Source organism: Durio zibethinus, chromosome 10, assembly GCF_047325235.1.
Source record: "Durio zibethinus cultivar Kanyao isolate XHJ-2024 chromosome 10, ASM4732523v1, whole genome shotgun sequence".
NCBI lineage: Eukaryota > Viridiplantae > Streptophyta > Magnoliopsida > Malvales > Malvaceae > Durio > Durio zibethinus.
Genome location: NC_143171.1, coordinates 21,118,321 through 21,136,247, shown reverse-complemented (window position 1 = coordinate 21,136,247; position 17,927 = coordinate 21,118,321). Strand labels below are relative to the sequence as shown.

The window sequence follows — 17,927 nt, the reverse complement described above, 5'->3', positions numbered from 1 at the left end:
ATGATAGGAAAGCCACTATTTGAGTCTTAAAGTTTCATATGGGTAAGGCTCAAAATAAGATGAAATAACAAGCTAATAAACACAAGTCATATAAATAGTTGGAGATTAATAATTTGATCAAAGTTAAATTTCATCTTTATCTGAAGAAGTTAGTTATTCATCGATCTTGTCCAAATTTACTTATTTGTTATTTTGGTCCTAACAAAGTGCTAGAGAAGACTAGAGCTATGGCTTATAAATTGCAATTGCTTATTGAGGCCAAGATTCATCCTATTTTTCATGTTTCACAAATAAAAGAGCATGAGGGCTTGTGGTCAATGCAGTTACATTTTCCTTTGGCAAATGGGAAAGGTTTCCTAGTCAAAGAACTAGTGGATGTTTTGGATAGAATGATGATAAAGAAAAAGGGTTATGCTGTCACAAAAATTTTGGTGCACTAAAGTAATTCTTTTTCTAAAGATGCTACTTGGGAGATTTTATTTGATTTACAGAAGTGGTTTCCTTCATTCAATCTTTGAGGCCTAAGATTGCTTCAAGGGGAGGGCATTGTTATAAGTAAAAATGTTATAGTCAAAATAGTTAATTATTCTTATTTTTGTTATTTCTATTATAGTCGGTTATTTCTGCTATTTTTGTTATTTCTGTTACAGAATCGGTTATACAATCGCTATTGGCATGTTAAAAGGGGTTGCATGTGATTTTGAAAATCATTAGGAACATTTCTAAATATTCTAAAATATTCTCTCTCACATCCTTTAAACATTTATTCTTTTTTTATAACTTCTCATTTCTAGGTTTTCATTTACAATATCTATTACCAATCAATCTTGATACTAATGACATCAAAATGATACAAAAAATATATGAAGCATCAAAACTATACAAAAAACATATAAAGCAACAATTTAAAATTTTAATAAAAAATTCATATAGGTTTGGAAAAAGTAAAAAAAAAATTATATTTTGTGTTTGTGTGACATGAATTATAATATGATAATTTTCGTATTTTACACATATTAGATATGAAATAGACATAGAATACATGAATTATAAGTTAATATTGGAAATAGCTATAAGAACTAGAATACATTGGTCAAATAAATAATGTAGATTCAAAGTATGCTAAAAGATCATTAGTACTTAATGGGTACATCATTGTCAAAGTTTGCTGCCACCAAATCCCCTAGTGTCATATACTTCTAAAGAACCCATTTCACAATTTTACAATTCTTTTTGTCAATCTTAAGCTCTATTAGGTATAGTAATGCCCTTGCAACAATTAATGTACTTAACACAACCAAAGAATTGCAAAACACCTTACTATTGCAATTGTAAAAACATAATAGCCATAACTTACAATCATCACAAATGTAACATATAGATAAAAACTATTAACATAATCCAAGTTTTCTAGAAAATGAACTACTATTCTCTTTATAACGATGCAACCAATGATGACTACCAAAGTCAAGCATATTTTCATTTTTATTCTCACCCTTTCTTTTGTTTTATCTATCATATATGTCTAAACCATTGTGTTGAACCGATTCTCATACACTGTGCACAAAAAAAATCACCTCTTATCTATCACAAATGTAACCTACCCATTAAGCAAAATATCAAATGAATTTGAAATCGATTCATATAAAGAAATAGGTGAAAAGCTTGGTAAATGTTTTGTTTGGAACAATATCCTCATAGCCAATTATGAAGGCATCTAAGGGCTTGAAAGTCTCACTGCCCTTAAAACTTCCACTGGTCAGGTGTATTAAGATGTTAGTTAATAGGTGCAAAACCAACCAAATGAAAGCTTGGCAGATGAAGGAAATAATTGATTTTGACTTCAATTTTTTGTCGTCAGAACATTGAAAAGCTTCCCTAACAACAATGAAAATTGATAGAGCAAAATGTGAGCAATGAGTGATTTTTCAGTTGATGTACAAGTTGGCAATGAGGTTAACATTAGAGGATGAATCCTATGTTATGATGATAGGGATAATGTTTTGCATTGTTGATGCAACGAATCAATATTATTGTTGGGTTACGTATGTTATGAGGGGTATTGTTTGCTTTAGGAGTTCAAAAATATACTTTTACAGTTTTATCATTTGTGTTGATGGTGTTTTAGAAATGAGTGAGCTGAGTAATGGTTTAGGAATTGTATTGGGAATGACTTGTACCTGCAACAAGAAAGTATGGTCAAAAGGTGCAATAGTCAATTTTTTGAAATACGTTTTGACACTTAAATTAATCAAACATTTGAGATTTGTGGAGAAAGAAGGTGAGTTGTAGAATTGCTTAAAAAGCTTAAAGTATAAAGGTTTAGAGTTACTGTACCATATCTAAATTTCCTTTTTATTTTATATATGAGATAAAAATCGGTAATATGATTAGGATTATTGACAGTTAATGATAAATTCATATAATGCTCAAGGAAAAGTCACGTGGTGAATGAAGATTACATTTACTTATCTCAAACAAACATGAATTGTATTTAATAATTTTAAGCAAATTAAAAATCAATTGATCTATTATAAAATGATGTCTTGATGGAAATTTAGTGATGATAATTAGGTGATCCTATCCATAAATGAAGGTGAGCTTATATTATGACAAGATATTTGATATCAATAATGGCATAACAATCGAAAGCATACTAATTTGGCAAGCGTGGAAGGTCCTCTTTAATAATAACATGACAATTAGATGCATTCTAACTTAATGATTATAAAAATTGACTTTATTAACTAAATGAATGAATATAATTTTTAAAAATACTTCAATGGAAGAAAAATAACTCTACTTATAAAATTACAATTCAATCATTTACTTCTTCACTATTAGATACGAGAGAGAGACTACCTCAATATGCGTAATCCTAATAATATAGGACAAAAGGAAATGCATGGCAAGTACAATGCCACCAGTCATTGCCACTGCACTGAAAAGATGTTATCTCACAATAGAGAAAGTTGAATCTTTTTTCAATACATAAAAAAATGTACAAAAAAAAGTGTGGTTTAATATTTCATTTTTTATTTTTATTTCTATATATAATAATAAATATATTCCTTTTACGTTAATTAAAGCAGCTCTTGAGCTAGTAATCTTCCATATGACTTCCACAAACTACTTTACCTTGTTATAAAAAAAAAATGATACAATGTAATTTAGATTGAACTATTAAGATCCAATCAAATAAAGAACTAAATAACACAGTTATTGCAACCATCAGTTTATTTTTCTAAAATGAGCTAAAAGATATCATAACTAAATTTTTAAGTAAGGATAGAGTTTGCAAGAAATGGAAGTAAAACAAAAAAAACAAGTTGTACTTCAACAGACTAAGCAAACTGTTAAAACTAAAAAAGTCCAATACAAATTTTAATTACTTTTTATGGAAAATCATGATTTTTTCCAAGTTTTTCTTGCCTTATTTTTTTCATATGTTTGTAACCCTAAACCGAAACCGTTAACACTCTTTTTGGGTAAATAAATAAAATTTTCAAATAATTAAAGAGTTTGGAGAAAAATCCTAAAATATAAAAAGTTTTCAAAATTACACTTTCCATATGTCCAATTCCACTCTTAACCATGCGCAAACTCAAGCCAATCAGCCAACATGACACCTTTTTAAGTTTTGTGTACGATTAATGTCATGATTTTTAGAGTATAATAAAATTTTTAATATAACGTTTAAATTTTAAAAATTTTTAAATTAATATTTGAATTATAAATTTATTAATTAATGTAGTTGTTAAAAATTTATTTGTTCATCATATATTATCATTTAAAATTAGTTTCATTAGGGATAAATATTATATCAATTAATAGATTTATGGTTCATATATTATATTAAAATTTTTAAAATTTAAATATCATGTTAAATATTTTATTATAATTTAAGAGTAAATTATGATATTAACCTACTTACAAAAAATTTAAAAAAATTTTAAAAACAAAATACATCTCATTTCATTCTCCCAAACCAATATCGCAATAAAATACAAAAATAAATTAAAAACAAAGTTACGATTAATTGAATTTTTTTGTAAAAAAAAAATTAAAATTATTATGAAATGTTTGGTTAAGATAAAATAAGATTCTTGATCAAAATTTTACTTTTCATAATTTGATTAATTAATTTGGTTTATGGAATGTGATTTCTGATTTTTTAAAGAAACAAGATAAAATAGGAAAACCAAAATTATCTTTTCTTGAGTATTTTTAGATTTCACAAAGAAAATGAAAATTTTACCTCATTTATCTTCACTTAATTGTATTTTTAAATTATATTATCCTTTATAGTCTCTTTAAATTACAAAATAAATATAGTTTTTGTTATTTATAATTTTAAAAAGTATTATGTTTTAATATAAAAAATATAGTGTATATTGAAATTATATTTTCAAAATTATAAAATTTTAATAAAAATCACGTTTTTAAGATAAAACATATTGTGGATGTTAAAATTTTATTTTCAAAATTATAAAATATTAATAAAGATTACGTTTTTAAGATAAAAAATTGTAGTGGATATTAAATAAAAATCGAATTTTAAAGATAAAACATAATGGATATTGAAATTATATTTTTAAAATTTTGAGATTTTAACAAAGGCTATATTTTTATAAAAAAAAATAGTAGATGTTAAAATTATATTTTCAAAATTATAAAATTATAACAAAAATTATTTTTTTAAGATAAAAATATAGTTTTTGTTACTATTCATAACAAGATTAAAATAAAACGTAAAATATTTTTACTTAATAATATTACATATAAAATATTCATATATATATAATTTTTTTTTACGTAGGGACACTCTGCATAAAGATAATAATTAGGATTTGAAAATTATTTTTGTTAAAAAAATGAAAAAAATTAAAATTCTTTAATTTAAATAAAAACAATATATTATTCACACAAAAATATATTATGAATATCATATATTATTCTCATGTAATTAAAAATAATAATTAAAAAATTTTAAATAATCTTACATTCTTTTAAATATATATAAAAATTTTATGATTATTAAATCTATAAAATTTAAAAAACACATATTTTTCTTCAAAAATCCATAAAAATTTAAAAATATTCTTTCCAAACGACACGTGGTTTTCTAATCTCCCGTTCCCCCCAAACCCCCCTCAATAATCCCTGACCGTCCATTAAAAATCGTAAAATTTCTAATCGGTGGGCCAACAGGGTTGGCAGATGATCTATCAGGAATGGACGGTGATAAAGCCGGCTGTGATGGACTGCTTTCCTTACTTTCCTTTCCTTCCGCTCTCCTTGATCCAAACATTATGTTACTTGCCACACAAAATCAGTCCAAAAGGCAAAGAAAAGAAAAGAAAAATAGAAAGAAAACTGCACGTTACCTCACTATATAAACAGAACCAAAACTCCCAAAACAAAAAGGAAAAGATAGAAACAAGAGAGAATTTTCGTTTCTTTATTTATTTGTTTGTTTGTTTTATCCGATAAGGCGCATATAGAGCGAGGGAGCAATGGGGAGTGATAGCAAGACCAATGGTAGTAGCGGCGGCGATGGTGGCGGAGGACAGATACCGGTGTCGGTGAAGAAAGTGTTGCAGAACCTTAAAGAGATTGTTAATAATAACTTTACGGACCTGGAGATCTACGCCGTCCTTAGAGACTGTAATATGGACCCTAACGACGCCGTTCAACGCCTCCTCTCTCAAGGTTTTTCCCTCCCTTTTTCTTTTTTCTTTTCTTTTTTTAAAAATAATAAAAATAATTGTTTGTCTGTTTTTGCTTTTGTTTTGTTTACCTTTACCAATACTTTTGTGTTTGGTTGCTCAGAAAACTGAAAACAAATTTAATGTAAAAAGTTATTGCTTTTTTCCCCTAGTATGTTTCCTTGTAATATTTTAAGGGGCAAGGGATTTTTTTAATCTTTTAACAATTTGTTAGAACTTGTTGAAGTTATAAACTTTTGTTTTCTTTTCTTTTCCTTTTCCCAAATGCCTGCGTTTCTCTTCCAAAATTTGTTTTTTTTTTTTTTATTTTTTTATTTCTTTTCCAAAGAATAGCTTATAACTTTAAAATTAATAATTTTGCAAAAACAAGCTTCAATTTTGCCAAAAAAAAAAACGCACTGGAAATTTCAGTAGTCTTAAACAGGATAAAATAGTTGTTCTTTGATGGCGAGTGGTTTAATTATTATTTATCTTTCTGCTGCATGATTCTTTCTTAGTTGCCAAACAACTGAGAATATATTAACTGAAATTAATGGAAGTTTTAAATTCTAGTGAGTTGTGTGATTCAATGCTCTTTCAACTTTGATGGAAGAACAATGTCAAATAAAGCATTCAAAAATTTTGGTTCTGTATTTAAAATTTATAGGAGATATTTAGTAAATTAATATGTTTCAATTTTGTAGATACTTTTCATGAGGTGAAAAGCAGACGTGAAAGAAGAAAAGAGGTATTATTCTTTTGAAAAATATGCTTAGGCTTTTTCTCCCTTGTTGATTTTATTTTTTTTCCTATTTTTTACTTTAAAATTTGATTTTGTTGTCTCTTGATATGTCAGATGAAAGAGACACAAGAACTAAAAGCTCGAGCTAACAATGGTACGTCTAATCATGGTGTTAGAGGTGGTGGTGAACATTCTTTTGGGCGGAGTGGATCAGTGCAAATCAGCTCCAATGGTATGGTCTTTGGAGCATGTACGCATTGGTGACCCTAGTGTAAAATTTTGTTTTTCTGGTATTCTTAATATGACGTTCTGTTCCTTGATGCAGAGCTTGGTAAAGCTGCATACAGGAAAGAGAATGGCACATTTGCTTCTATTCCCTATTCTGCTTCTTCAACATTTTGTGAAACCAGACAAACCTGGAATGAGCAATCTTCCTCTCGAAGGTTGGTTCTATAATGAAGCAAATTGTTGCCTTCTCTATCATGTGTCTTTGTTCAATTCTCAAGTCTAAACAGAATCTAATTTGGTCTAGCTTATTGATATTGTTATGTGGACAACCTTTTTAATTCTCTTTCATCATATATACTTTTAATATGTGCTTGGCACTCATCTGTAGAATCTGCAACATAATAAATTATTTATCTTTTTTTTTTTTATGCTTTTCTCATTTAAAGAATGGATGCTGTGATATGTTTAACCTTGTTTTGTTTGCTGCTTGATGAAATATTTACTCGTTCATTTTGAGCATTCTTCTGCAGCAATTCTTTTAATGCTGATAATAGAAGACAATCAATAGGAACACGTGATATGATTGATTCATCTTTGCAACCATCTCCTGGATCACAATCTACTTGGGTGGGGGCCACCTTGGAACACGTTACTATGGCTGATATCGTAAGAATGGGTAGGCCACATAGCAAAGGCTCACAAATGCTTTGTGAAACATCTTTTACCGCTCAAGATGCTGTTCCACCAAACTCAGCCATCTACCAAATGAAACCTTCCCTTGCCAATTCACCTTCAGAGTTGGGAACACACCTAGATTTGCATTCTTCAGATTTGAACATGACTAGTGAATCTGGGAAGAAATTTAGTCAGCATGATTTAGATGATGAATGGCCTGTGAATGAGCCAATAACAGGTTCGAGTGACATTGGTGCTAAAATGTATTCTAATCCATCTTACTCACATAGTAACAGAGCTAACTTGTCAAGTAACTGCTGGGCAGACAATATTCTAGTATCAGAGAGCAATGTTGCTGGGGAGAATCTTAGTTCTGAATCTTCTGATCATGTCAGCTCTGCTCAAGCATCTAATAAAAAAATACTTATGAATCATTCTGGAGGAACATTTGAACATGATGATGACCTGTGTAAGGATACAGGTTCATGTGATTCCTATCGGCAAATCTATAATCACCAGGGAGGTAAACTTTCAGGTTTTGATTTTGACTTTATAGGATTTTCTATTTTCTTTATCTGATTTTCAATTAAATTAATTGCTGATTTTTGTTCTATAAAGTGCATGGGATGTTATAAAATAACCATGGATTCTGCTAGTGCTGATGCGGTGTTTGTACTTTGATGATAATGTCTATTGTGGTCTCAATAGAGTGAAGAACTTGGATCTTTTTACAAAATTTCTCCAAGAATTTCTTTTGCTTTATATTGCAACAGTTATTATGTATGCTATCATTTTGTTCTCCATTTTCTGAATGTTTTTGCAGGTCCATTTTAAAATTTTTACTGGCTAGTGAATCATTGGTGGTATTATTATTATTATTATTATTATTATTAAAATTTAATCCTTTCTGATTAAAAACAACTGTCTGGTTATATGCTCTGTGCTGTAAATTAACGTTATGGTCCTAAGCCTGTAAAATCATATGTAGAGCTTTGTCATAGATACAGGACAAAGGAAGTGTTAAGTTGTTAAGTTACATTCTTGTTTAATCCTTTGTAGAAGAAAAATGTGCAACATGGAGCAGTTTTTTTGTTTTAGTATGTCATCTGCCTCTGATTTTTGAAAGTATTAAAAAAGGATTGGGAAGAGAGAGGAAAACAAAGCTCCTCGTATTCTCTGTCATATATTTAGAGACCAAAAACTGTTATCAATAATAGAACATTACAGACTTGTTTATTCTGTACTTCTTTTTGTGTTATTTGAATGGTGTAAAGAGAAGTGCCCATTTGAAAGTTGCCACAGTTGGTGCAATTTAGGTGCAACACCTCTCTCTCTCTCTCTCTCTCTCTCTCTATATATATATATATATATATATATATATATATATATATATTCTTCTGTATTTTCCATCTGTATGCTAGATTGTTGGTTCATGGGTTTAGATTCTGTGCATTTTAGCCTAAATGCTTATGGGCAATTGGTTATTCTGTGTTTATTGAATTCATGTAATGCAGCTAGAATTTAATGTTGAATATGTGTTGTGGTCTTTATTTTTCACCCTCTGGTATCCAATCTCAGGAATAGGCAGAGGTTCTAATATATCTGTTCCAAATCCTACTGCATCTTTGTCTGATGATGCCATCAAAGCTGTATCATCAGCTATGATGAACTTACAACAGCTAAATTTAGGGAAGGAAGAGCAGGCAGTGACTCATGCAGAGACTCCAGTGGAGGATAACCATGGACTGGTGCTTCCAAATTATTTACAAGCCTTTTCTGCTGACTGCTCACATTTGAGCTTTGGTACCTACAAATCTGGCAAGAGTACAGCATTGTCCCAGCCACAAGCATCCAGTTCCTTGACAAATGACTTGGAAGGGACGTTGACAACATCAAATGATCCATCCTCTATGCATTTAAACTCTAGGTATGCATCTAAGAGATTATTTCCAGTTTTGGCTCCCTTGTTCATATTAGTTCATGATATTTGGATGTCTTTCTTTACAGGAACTTGGTATATCATGATGAGGAGCAGCTTGAATTTGATATTGATACTACTAGAGCAACTGCAAATGCTAGGAAATATAATTCACCCAAATTTTCGCAGGCAGAGCTTAGGAAACTAGACATTCCTGATGAAGCAACCCATGGGAATGATTACGTCTCCCATTTGTCAATACCTGGTTCTAGTTTCAAGAACATCCAACAATTAAGTTCTGCTTTGTCTTATGTGAATGACCCAAATGCTAGGAAGCTTCCTACTTTGCCAAGTGAAGTGGTAAACAGTGTTTTCCCTCTCTCGTTGCATTTTATGATACCCTGGCAGCTCCTAATCTCACTTTGCTCCTATGATACTTTTTGGCTTTTATGAAAAAAGAATACTGAATTATTTGATGGTGCATGCTGTTATAAAATAGTATTAGCTACATTTCATGAAGATGCAATGCTTGAGAGCTATTCTCTTTCATTTATTAAAATGTTTATAGGATTTTATTATGTTTATGGATTACCTAATAATTCTTGTCATCAGCTACCCTTCTTAATTAATATTGATTACCTGGCCAATACGCAGCATGTCCTTTTCACTTTTATCCCTATGTCATTCGTACAACAGCTTTTTTCTTCTTGGTGTTTGTTTATGAAGATATGTTGTCTATACTTGCTTGTGCAATCACTTGTTTCTTTATTTCTGATTTCGGTTTCTCTTAAACTTTGCACTGATCTTATGAATTTTGGGTGCTAGGAATCATATCCAAACTCTATACCTAGTGATTTATTGACAGCAACTATTCAGTCTATGAAAGCTAGAGATTCTGCAGCATTGCTTGCATCACATTCAATTTCATCCAGCAGTTCTGCATCTTCCATTAAGAACCCAAATGCATCCATGTCTGAGGTATGAAATCAAGAATCTGTTATCCTTGATGGCTAAAAAATTTGTGACTTGGATAAAGGAGATATTTTTAGTGACTATTGTCATTTGAATGATGGTTGCATCAGACCACCCCTATTTTGAACTGCATGTTTGGAAGACAGACAGCCTTTCTTATTTTTGGAAAGATCTATCGTAGACTTTTTGACCGTTTTGTTGCTTTTTAAGCGGGTAGATGAAAGTTATCGATTTTTTCTTGTTGTAGGAAAGTACTAAATCTGAGTACTATTACTACTGGCTGTACAATCTTAGAATATTCTTGCTCTAGATCTAACTCTATTGGGTTGATTTTCTTAAATGTTTTATTGACTTAAATCTTACAAATGAAGGCTCTTTATATCACTTATTGACCATATTATTCTTTTGCATGAATTCCTGGGTCTTTTTATGTAAATTGGTGTCAAGTTTCAGATAAATTACCGGTTGTCTTTTCCATTATTAGATAGCCAATGCATATTTAAACTATGTCATTATGTCAAATATGTGGGGAATCTGGCATTGCATTCCCGTTAAACTAGGATTTGAGTGTCCTATGCTAATTATATGGACGTAACAATTAAATTTTTTTAACTGGTCTGTTAATTCAGGTTTTAAATTCTGGAGCCTTTTCTGTATCCGACCCATCCTCACAAGCCCTGCACGATGCCAACATCGCCACTGGTTCTGTACTTACGGAGCATTTGTCAGCACATTCTTATTCTCTAACTGGCTACCCTGCCATATCTCAAGGACATACATATGCAGCATCTGCTTTGCAACAAGCATATCCAGATGGCAATTTGCTCCATGAATCTCATACAGGGATGAAATACAATGTCCCGAACTACAGAAGTGCTAGTATGAATAACTTGCCTTTGTCAAGTTCTTACACATCTGGTTATCAAAGTTGGGGGAATTTTGCTGATATCCCTGGAAGTTTTCTGCTCAATCTAGCTGCTGGTCCAGCAGGCAGCAAAGTTGGTTATGATGACTTTTTACGCTCAGAGTATAGGGATGGAGGAGGAACTAATTTCAACTTACTTCAACAGGTAATAACAATAAGCATATTCCATGGTAAGATGCGCATAATGTAATGTTCAGTGCATGGACAATATAACTGTTTCATCTCATTTTTTTATATCTTTTGTTTTACCAGAATGATGGCTCTGCTACATGGGATTATGGACATGGTTCAAGAACCTTATCAACTATTTCTAATGGTGCTTATTACAGTTTACAAGGGCAGAATCACCAGCTTGCTGATTATCACCAGGGCCAGCAACACGCACGGCTTCATGAACCTTTGGAATATCCTGGTGTTTATAATCATCAAGCAGGGATCACAATAGAACAGCAGCAGCAGAAAAATCTTCGTGATATGATTAAATGGTTCTCAAGGCCCGTCATCTAAGCAACTCCCCATATTTGGCAGCACAGCTACTAACATCCTTTTGTTTTTCTTTTTGTTTTGCCTTGTTAGCAAGGCATTATTAAAGCGGCCGAGTAGGATGATAGTAGAGTTCAAAGATGTCGTTGTTTTTTGAGTGCTTTGGCGATGTCCAATTGTACATACGTGAAAAGAGAAGCTGACCGGCAACGGCTTCTGCCCCAACATTGTATACTATCTAATTTCATGTTGGGGTATGGCTGCTTTGCTTGGCAAGCCAGCGTGCTAATGTGATTCTTTTGTTTTGGTGGTGCGATTCATATATAGCTCTTTTAGGAATGATCTTTCATGTGCAGCTCGTGGATTATTTATTGCTTGGATTAGTTAAATTTGCCGTCTTTTTTTCTTTTGTTTTCTTTTATCTCCAGTGTGTTTTGAATATTTGTTTTTGCATAAGCAGAAGTTTCAATGAGGGTGTTTGTTGGGAAAGGCAATCAACATGATTGAAGGGTCAGTTGGAGGTAGGCAGTTAGAATACATGGTTGGTATCACTTAACCATCTCCTAACCTTCAATCATTCTTTCGGGTTTTCACAATAAAATTATCAAACGAAACTACTACTTAAGCTGGCGGCAAACGGCAGTTTCTGCAAATCTCTATCCATTAGGAATTCTGAGTGCGCGTGAATGGGGCAAGGCACAGATTTGAGAGTAACCATGGATCAAAACCAAAAACAAGACAAGGGGAATCTCCATAGACCAGGCATTGATGCAATGCTAATGGCTCCCAAAATGCCAAAGGCAGTGACACCAATCTCTGCAGTTGAGGGTGACAACATTAGGCGGCCTCGAGGGAGGCCAGCAGGCTCCAAAAACAAGCCTAAGCCACCCATCATTGTCACTCGTGACAGTGCTAATGCATTAAGAGCTCATGCAATGGAGGTGAGCACAGGCTGTGATGTAAATGAGAGTCTAGTTAATTTTGCAAGGAGAAAGCAGCGTGGCATTTGTGTACTTAGTGGGAGCGGGTGTGTAACCAATGTCACACTCAGACAACCAGCCTCGTCTGGTGCAATTGTTACTCTGCATGGCCGGTATGAGATTCTCTCCTTGCTTGGATCAATCCTGCCCCCACCAGCCCCACCTGGGATTACAGGGCTAACCATTTACCTGGCTGGGGCTCAGGGGCAGGTAGTGGGTGGAGGAGTAGTTGGTGCACTCATTGCTTCTGGTCCTGTTCTGATCATGGCCGCATCCTTCATGAATGCCACCTTTGATCGTCTACCATTAGATGATGATGAAGTTGCTGCAGCTAGGCAGAATCAATATCACCAGAATGGTCGGCACCATCACCTGGACATTTCTGATTTGCATGGGATGCCACAGAACTTGATTACCAATGGCACTACCCCTCCTGAGATATACTCTTGGACTCCTGGACGAACTATGTCAAACACCTAACCTGCTTAGCAAGCATTCCTTTGGAGATTCTCACATCCTCCAAATATCATCATCTAGTGCTATTATTTATTAAGCTTTCTCATAGCAGTATCTTCACAGCCTTAGTTGCAGATCCATATGGAAATTAGTGCATCTTTTCTCTCTAGCATTCATCAGCCAAGCATATCTTGTTTGAATGCAAGTGTGATTTTAAATACAATGGATCTCCATCACATAGTTTCTGAAGTATCAGCAGGTACCATGCACATAAATACCGATAGGCTTAAGATATATGCAAAAATATATAGTATCATTGCTAATTTTTTATCCCAAATATAGACATAATACCAAAAGAAAGATCGGTAAATGTGGAACGATGAATTAATTTAAAAAAAGAGCTCATTTCTGATAGGAATCAACAATTTGTAATCCATAAAAAGGCTGCCAACAAGGTATGACTTAATAATCCTAAGTTTCAATCTCATTCATTCTACTGTAACATGAGTTTCAAGTCATTCAATACAGAGTATATCTCCTTTGCTTGAGGGTGCAGCCTTCCACCAGAAACAAACTCATGGACTTCACCATTTACTTCAATCAGACTACACCCTGGTTCTTTCTCTAATTGTTTCTCTTTCATTGAAAGCCTTTGCTTGATTGCTTCCTCAAATTGCCTAGTTGCGGCATAAACATTAGACATAAGTACATATCCAGAGCTTTCAGCTGGATCAAGTTCAATAACATGCTTTGCTGCCCTTTTTGCCATCTCAACATTTCCATGCTTCCTGCATGCAGAGAGCAAAGACCCCCATATAATGGCATCTTCTTTAATGGGCATACTTCTTATTAGCTGTTCTGCCTCTTCAAGGAGTCCAGCATTACCTAGCACATCAACCATGCAACTATAGTGCTTAATGGTTGGTTTGATTTGGTATTTTTCTGCCATCAATGAGAAATAATCTTTTGCTTTATCCACCATCCCCGCATGATTACAAGCCATTAGGACACCAATGAAACTGACGTTGTCTGGTTTGAGACTCAAAGACTCTAGCTTAGAAAACAATTGAATTGCTTCTTCTTCACATCCATTGGTAGCTAGGCCTAAGATCATGGCGTTCCAACATGATAACCTTTCCTTGGGAGATGTTCTAAAAACTTTTAGAGCCTCTTCAACATTGCCACACTTGCAATACATGTCTATAATTGCAGTAACAACAAAGCCATTCAACTCAAAATTATGATTTAGTACATAATCATGAATCCATTTTCCTTGTGTAATTGCTCCCAAGCAAGCACAAGCATTCAGCAAGCTGACCATTGTAAATTCACTAGGCCGAACATCATCCTCTTGCATTTCTTGAAAAAGCTCCAATGCTTCCAAAAACTTACCATTCCTAACATAACCACTAATCATAGTATTCCATGAAACAGTATTTCTCGACACCATTTTATTAAACAGTCTCCTAGACTCATCAATCTCTCCACATTTTGCAAGCCCTAAAACCATGGAATTCCACGCAACAATGTCAAGTTCCAATTCTTCATCAAACATTCGCCAAGCTTCACTCAGAAGGCTACAATTTGCATACATGTAAATGATAGTGTTTCGTATAAATAAATCACAGTCAAGGCCCAGTTTTATAACTCTCCCATGAAGCTGTTTCCCATCACAGGCTAGACCAAGTTGAGCATAGGCCTTAAACACTGAAGGATAAGTTAGCCTTCCTGGTTGTACAGAGGAATCTACTAACATGTAAATGAGAAGAGAGATTGCAATTTCTGGATTAGAGCTTTGGGAGAAGCCTCTAATGATAGTATTCCAAGTGAAGAGATTTGGATTTTTTATTCGAGAAAAGACCAAGTAAGCATAGTTAATGTCACCTGCTGGAGATGAAGAGAAGGCCAGGACACGGCTAGCTGCTATGATGTCATTGACAAGACCAGTTTTGATAAGTTGGGCATGAAGTTTTTTGAGGTCTTTCATGGTGGTGCAGTTGTTTTCTAGTAGGGAGAGGTGTGGTTGATCTGATATAAATTTGGTTATGGAGGTTGGAGTGGGCTTTAGGGAGCAAAAACACTGTAGCATCACTTTCTCTGCTTTTTTTTTTTTTTTTGGTGGTTTTAGAATGTTATCCACTTTTAATAAAGGACGGCCGAAACCGGAGAGTTTATAAATTTAGAAGCGTTGATGAGTAAAGCTGGGCCGACTTTGTAAAAATCCAACAAGCTCCAGCGTGACATTGCCCACTGATTTACATAAATTTTATACTACTATTGTTAACTATATTTTAAAATTAAATTTTAAATAAAATATATTATTTATTGATTAAAAAAAACTCTAATATTGGTTAACCTTAGTCTTACCCATGAGTTGAGCAACTTATTTGATTCGTGAATTTTGACTCAAAATATAATTTTATATATATAAAAAATTATTTTTTATTTAATTTTAATTTCAAAATAAAAATAAATGTTTAATACTAATAATATTCTAAATAATATCGACTTTAAGTGAACATTTAAGGGTAGGCGTCTGGTTATTATCGAACTAGTTAGGACTTCAGAACTAAGCTGGTAGCCAGACTCTTAAACACCTTTAGGTAGTAGAGTGTTGAACTAATAACGAGTAAAGAAGAATACTTCGTGTAAAGAACAAAGGCAAATGAAAACAACAAAACAAACTCAAGAAACAAAACAGTATCCTCCAGCCAAAACAAAGAATTAGAATTATAATGACAAATATTGATGAAATTGAATTTGGTTGCAAAGCGAATTCCACCAACCTCCACTTGGCATGATAAATTCAACGCAAGCAATGGTTAGCTAAAAGTATATAAGATATTTAGGGGCAGTTTAACATTAATTGCTATTATAATTGAAAAAATTTTGAGTTCAAGGAACTGTAATAAAAAAACGTGATTAAAAATTTTAAGCGAGCATTTGGTATAGAACTTGTTTAAAAATTATAGTCATTTGTATTTAGTAATTACATCATTTTATTTAATAGTAATTTAAAAATTTTATATTACAGTGAAAAATAAAAAAATTTTATCATTATGAAAAAATAATTTTTAATATTATTTTTTGACTAATTTATCTTTACAAAAAATATAGTTAATATTACCCAAAAAAACTAATTACTAAAAATTTTAAAAATTTGATTTTTTAATCACTTATTCTAAAAAGATTTTATATTATAAATTTATATTTATTAGAAAATTTATAATGAATTTATTTAATAATTTTTTTGGAAATTATTTTTATCAAAATTTATTTATACTTTGTAGTTTTTTATAAAATAATATTTAATTATGTTATAAATTGTTAATTTAATAAGTATTAAATATTTTACTTTTTTACAAGGTTATTTAAGATATTTTATATTATTTTATTTTATTTTTTCATATACTCTCAAATACTTAGATTTAAAAATACTAGTAATTTATAATATTATATCAAACATAATAATTTAAGATCATTAATAATCAAATTATCTTAAGTGATTTTATCATCATAATAATTAGATTACCCCGAATATCTTGAAAAAGATATTAAACTTTACCTAAATATTTAATATTATTGTGAAAAATATTATAAGTAATTGAAATGTCTAAAAAATATATATAATAATAAAATATTAAAAATATAAAGTAATTAGTGATCGTTTATTCCAAAAGCATTTTTCACTGCAAAATTTTTTAAATTAAAAAATTAATTTTTTTATTATTTAGCATTGAAATTAAATTAAAAGCAACTTTTAAACATAAAATATTATTCGCAACATCAAAACTAAACTACAACTTAACTTCAATATCTCTCCAACTTTCGTTGTGCCAATCTCTTCCACAGCGTTTGTATATCCGTAAGACACATAGCCCCCATAAAAAGTTAGCTACTATTTGAATTCCAACCTTATGAAAAAAAAAAAAAAAAAACCGACGACGACTACGGCGAGAATCTTAAGACGGGTGAGTGGAGAAGTTAGCTCCAATGTTCATAGTCTTAAAAAGTAAAGCAACGGTTGAAAAAAGTTAGAAGGCAAAACTTTTCGCGAGTCAATCATATGTAAAGCATGAAACAGTATAAAAGCCTAAAATCCCATGTTTCTTTGACAAATCAACCGAGGAAGTTGTTATAATATGTGACCAAGTTCAATATCACAATTTTAAGCTATGCTTGTCGTGCCTGAAGCAATAACAGGAAAGGTTTAAATTTCGTCTTTGAAAGTCATGAAAAATGCATAGTAAATCATCAAGTTTTATGACATGCCAAGTTAGCGTAATTCTACCATTTAAGCAAATATAAAATGAAAAATTTTAAGCCCAGGTACATGAGCAAAAACTTGGCAGGTTTAAAAAGTTTGTCCTATAACAGTTTTCTTGTAGCATATTCCTACTACGACCTCAATTAATATTAATAGCTAGGTATTGGATTTTTTTTCAAAAAGGAAATTCATGTCCTCAATAATGCTTAATTTAATCGCATTCAGACTCGTACATCTAACAAAGTTAAAGGCCATTTTGAGATTATGGGAGAAAGATTAAAGTTCTGCCCACATGAAAAAAAAAAATATTTTGAGATGGATATTAGGCATTTTAAAATTATTATAATTTAAAATTATAATTATATAAAATTTTATGTAAAATTTCCTCTTATAAATAATGAACCCTTACTTAATTATTTATTATGATTAAATAATTATAAAATTATAATAAAAACAATTACAATTGATATACATCTCAAATAATTAACAGGCCATAATTATTGGCCTTTGAAAATTTTATAATTTGTTGTCTCGATCAAGAACTTTCCTTTTTTTTGGTAAATAAAATCTAAC

The 17,927-nt window shown here is 31.6% G+C and overlaps 2 protein-coding genes and 2 pseudogenes across 3 annotated transcripts; 2 read left to right on the top strand and 2 right to left on the bottom strand.

The window, feature by feature from the left end:
• LOC111293349 (two-pore potassium channel 3-like) overlaps nucleotides 1-2,009 on the bottom strand; it is a 41,915-nt pseudogene extending 39,906 nt beyond the window's left edge.
• Nucleotides 2,010-5,383: 3,374 nt separating this feature from the next.
• On the top strand, nucleotides 5,384-12,057 carry LOC111292507 (uncharacterized; annotated as a pseudogene). Its single transcript, XR_016345813.1, has 11 exons — nucleotides 5,384-5,712; nucleotides 6,413-6,456; nucleotides 6,565-6,682; nucleotides 6,776-6,893; nucleotides 7,209-7,591; nucleotides 7,679-7,888; nucleotides 8,932-9,280; nucleotides 9,361-9,631; nucleotides 10,097-10,249; nucleotides 10,873-11,313; nucleotides 11,421-12,057. The product of XR_016345813.1 is annotated as an uncharacterized LOC111292507 (transcript).
• A 148-nt stretch (nucleotides 12,058-12,205) lies between these two features.
• On the top strand, nucleotides 12,206-13,228 carry LOC111292508 (AT-hook motif nuclear-localized protein 16-like). The gene has a single exon (XM_022884929.2). It carries the CDS (start codon nucleotides 12,338-12,340, stop codon nucleotides 13,109-13,111), a length of 774 nt encoding a protein of 257 aa, XP_022740664.1. The 5' UTR covers nucleotides 12,206-12,337; the 3' UTR covers nucleotides 13,112-13,228.
• Nucleotides 13,229-13,494: 266 nt separating this feature from the next.
• LOC111292737 (Pentatricopeptide repeat (PPR-like) superfamily protein) lies at nucleotides 13,495-15,318 on the bottom strand. The gene has a single exon (XM_022885265.2). It carries the CDS (start codon nucleotides 15,174-15,176, stop codon nucleotides 13,581-13,583), a length of 1,596 nt encoding a protein of 531 aa, XP_022741000.2. The 5' UTR covers nucleotides 15,177-15,318; the 3' UTR covers nucleotides 13,495-13,580.
• Between the last annotated feature and the right edge of the window lie 2,609 nt (nucleotides 15,319-17,927).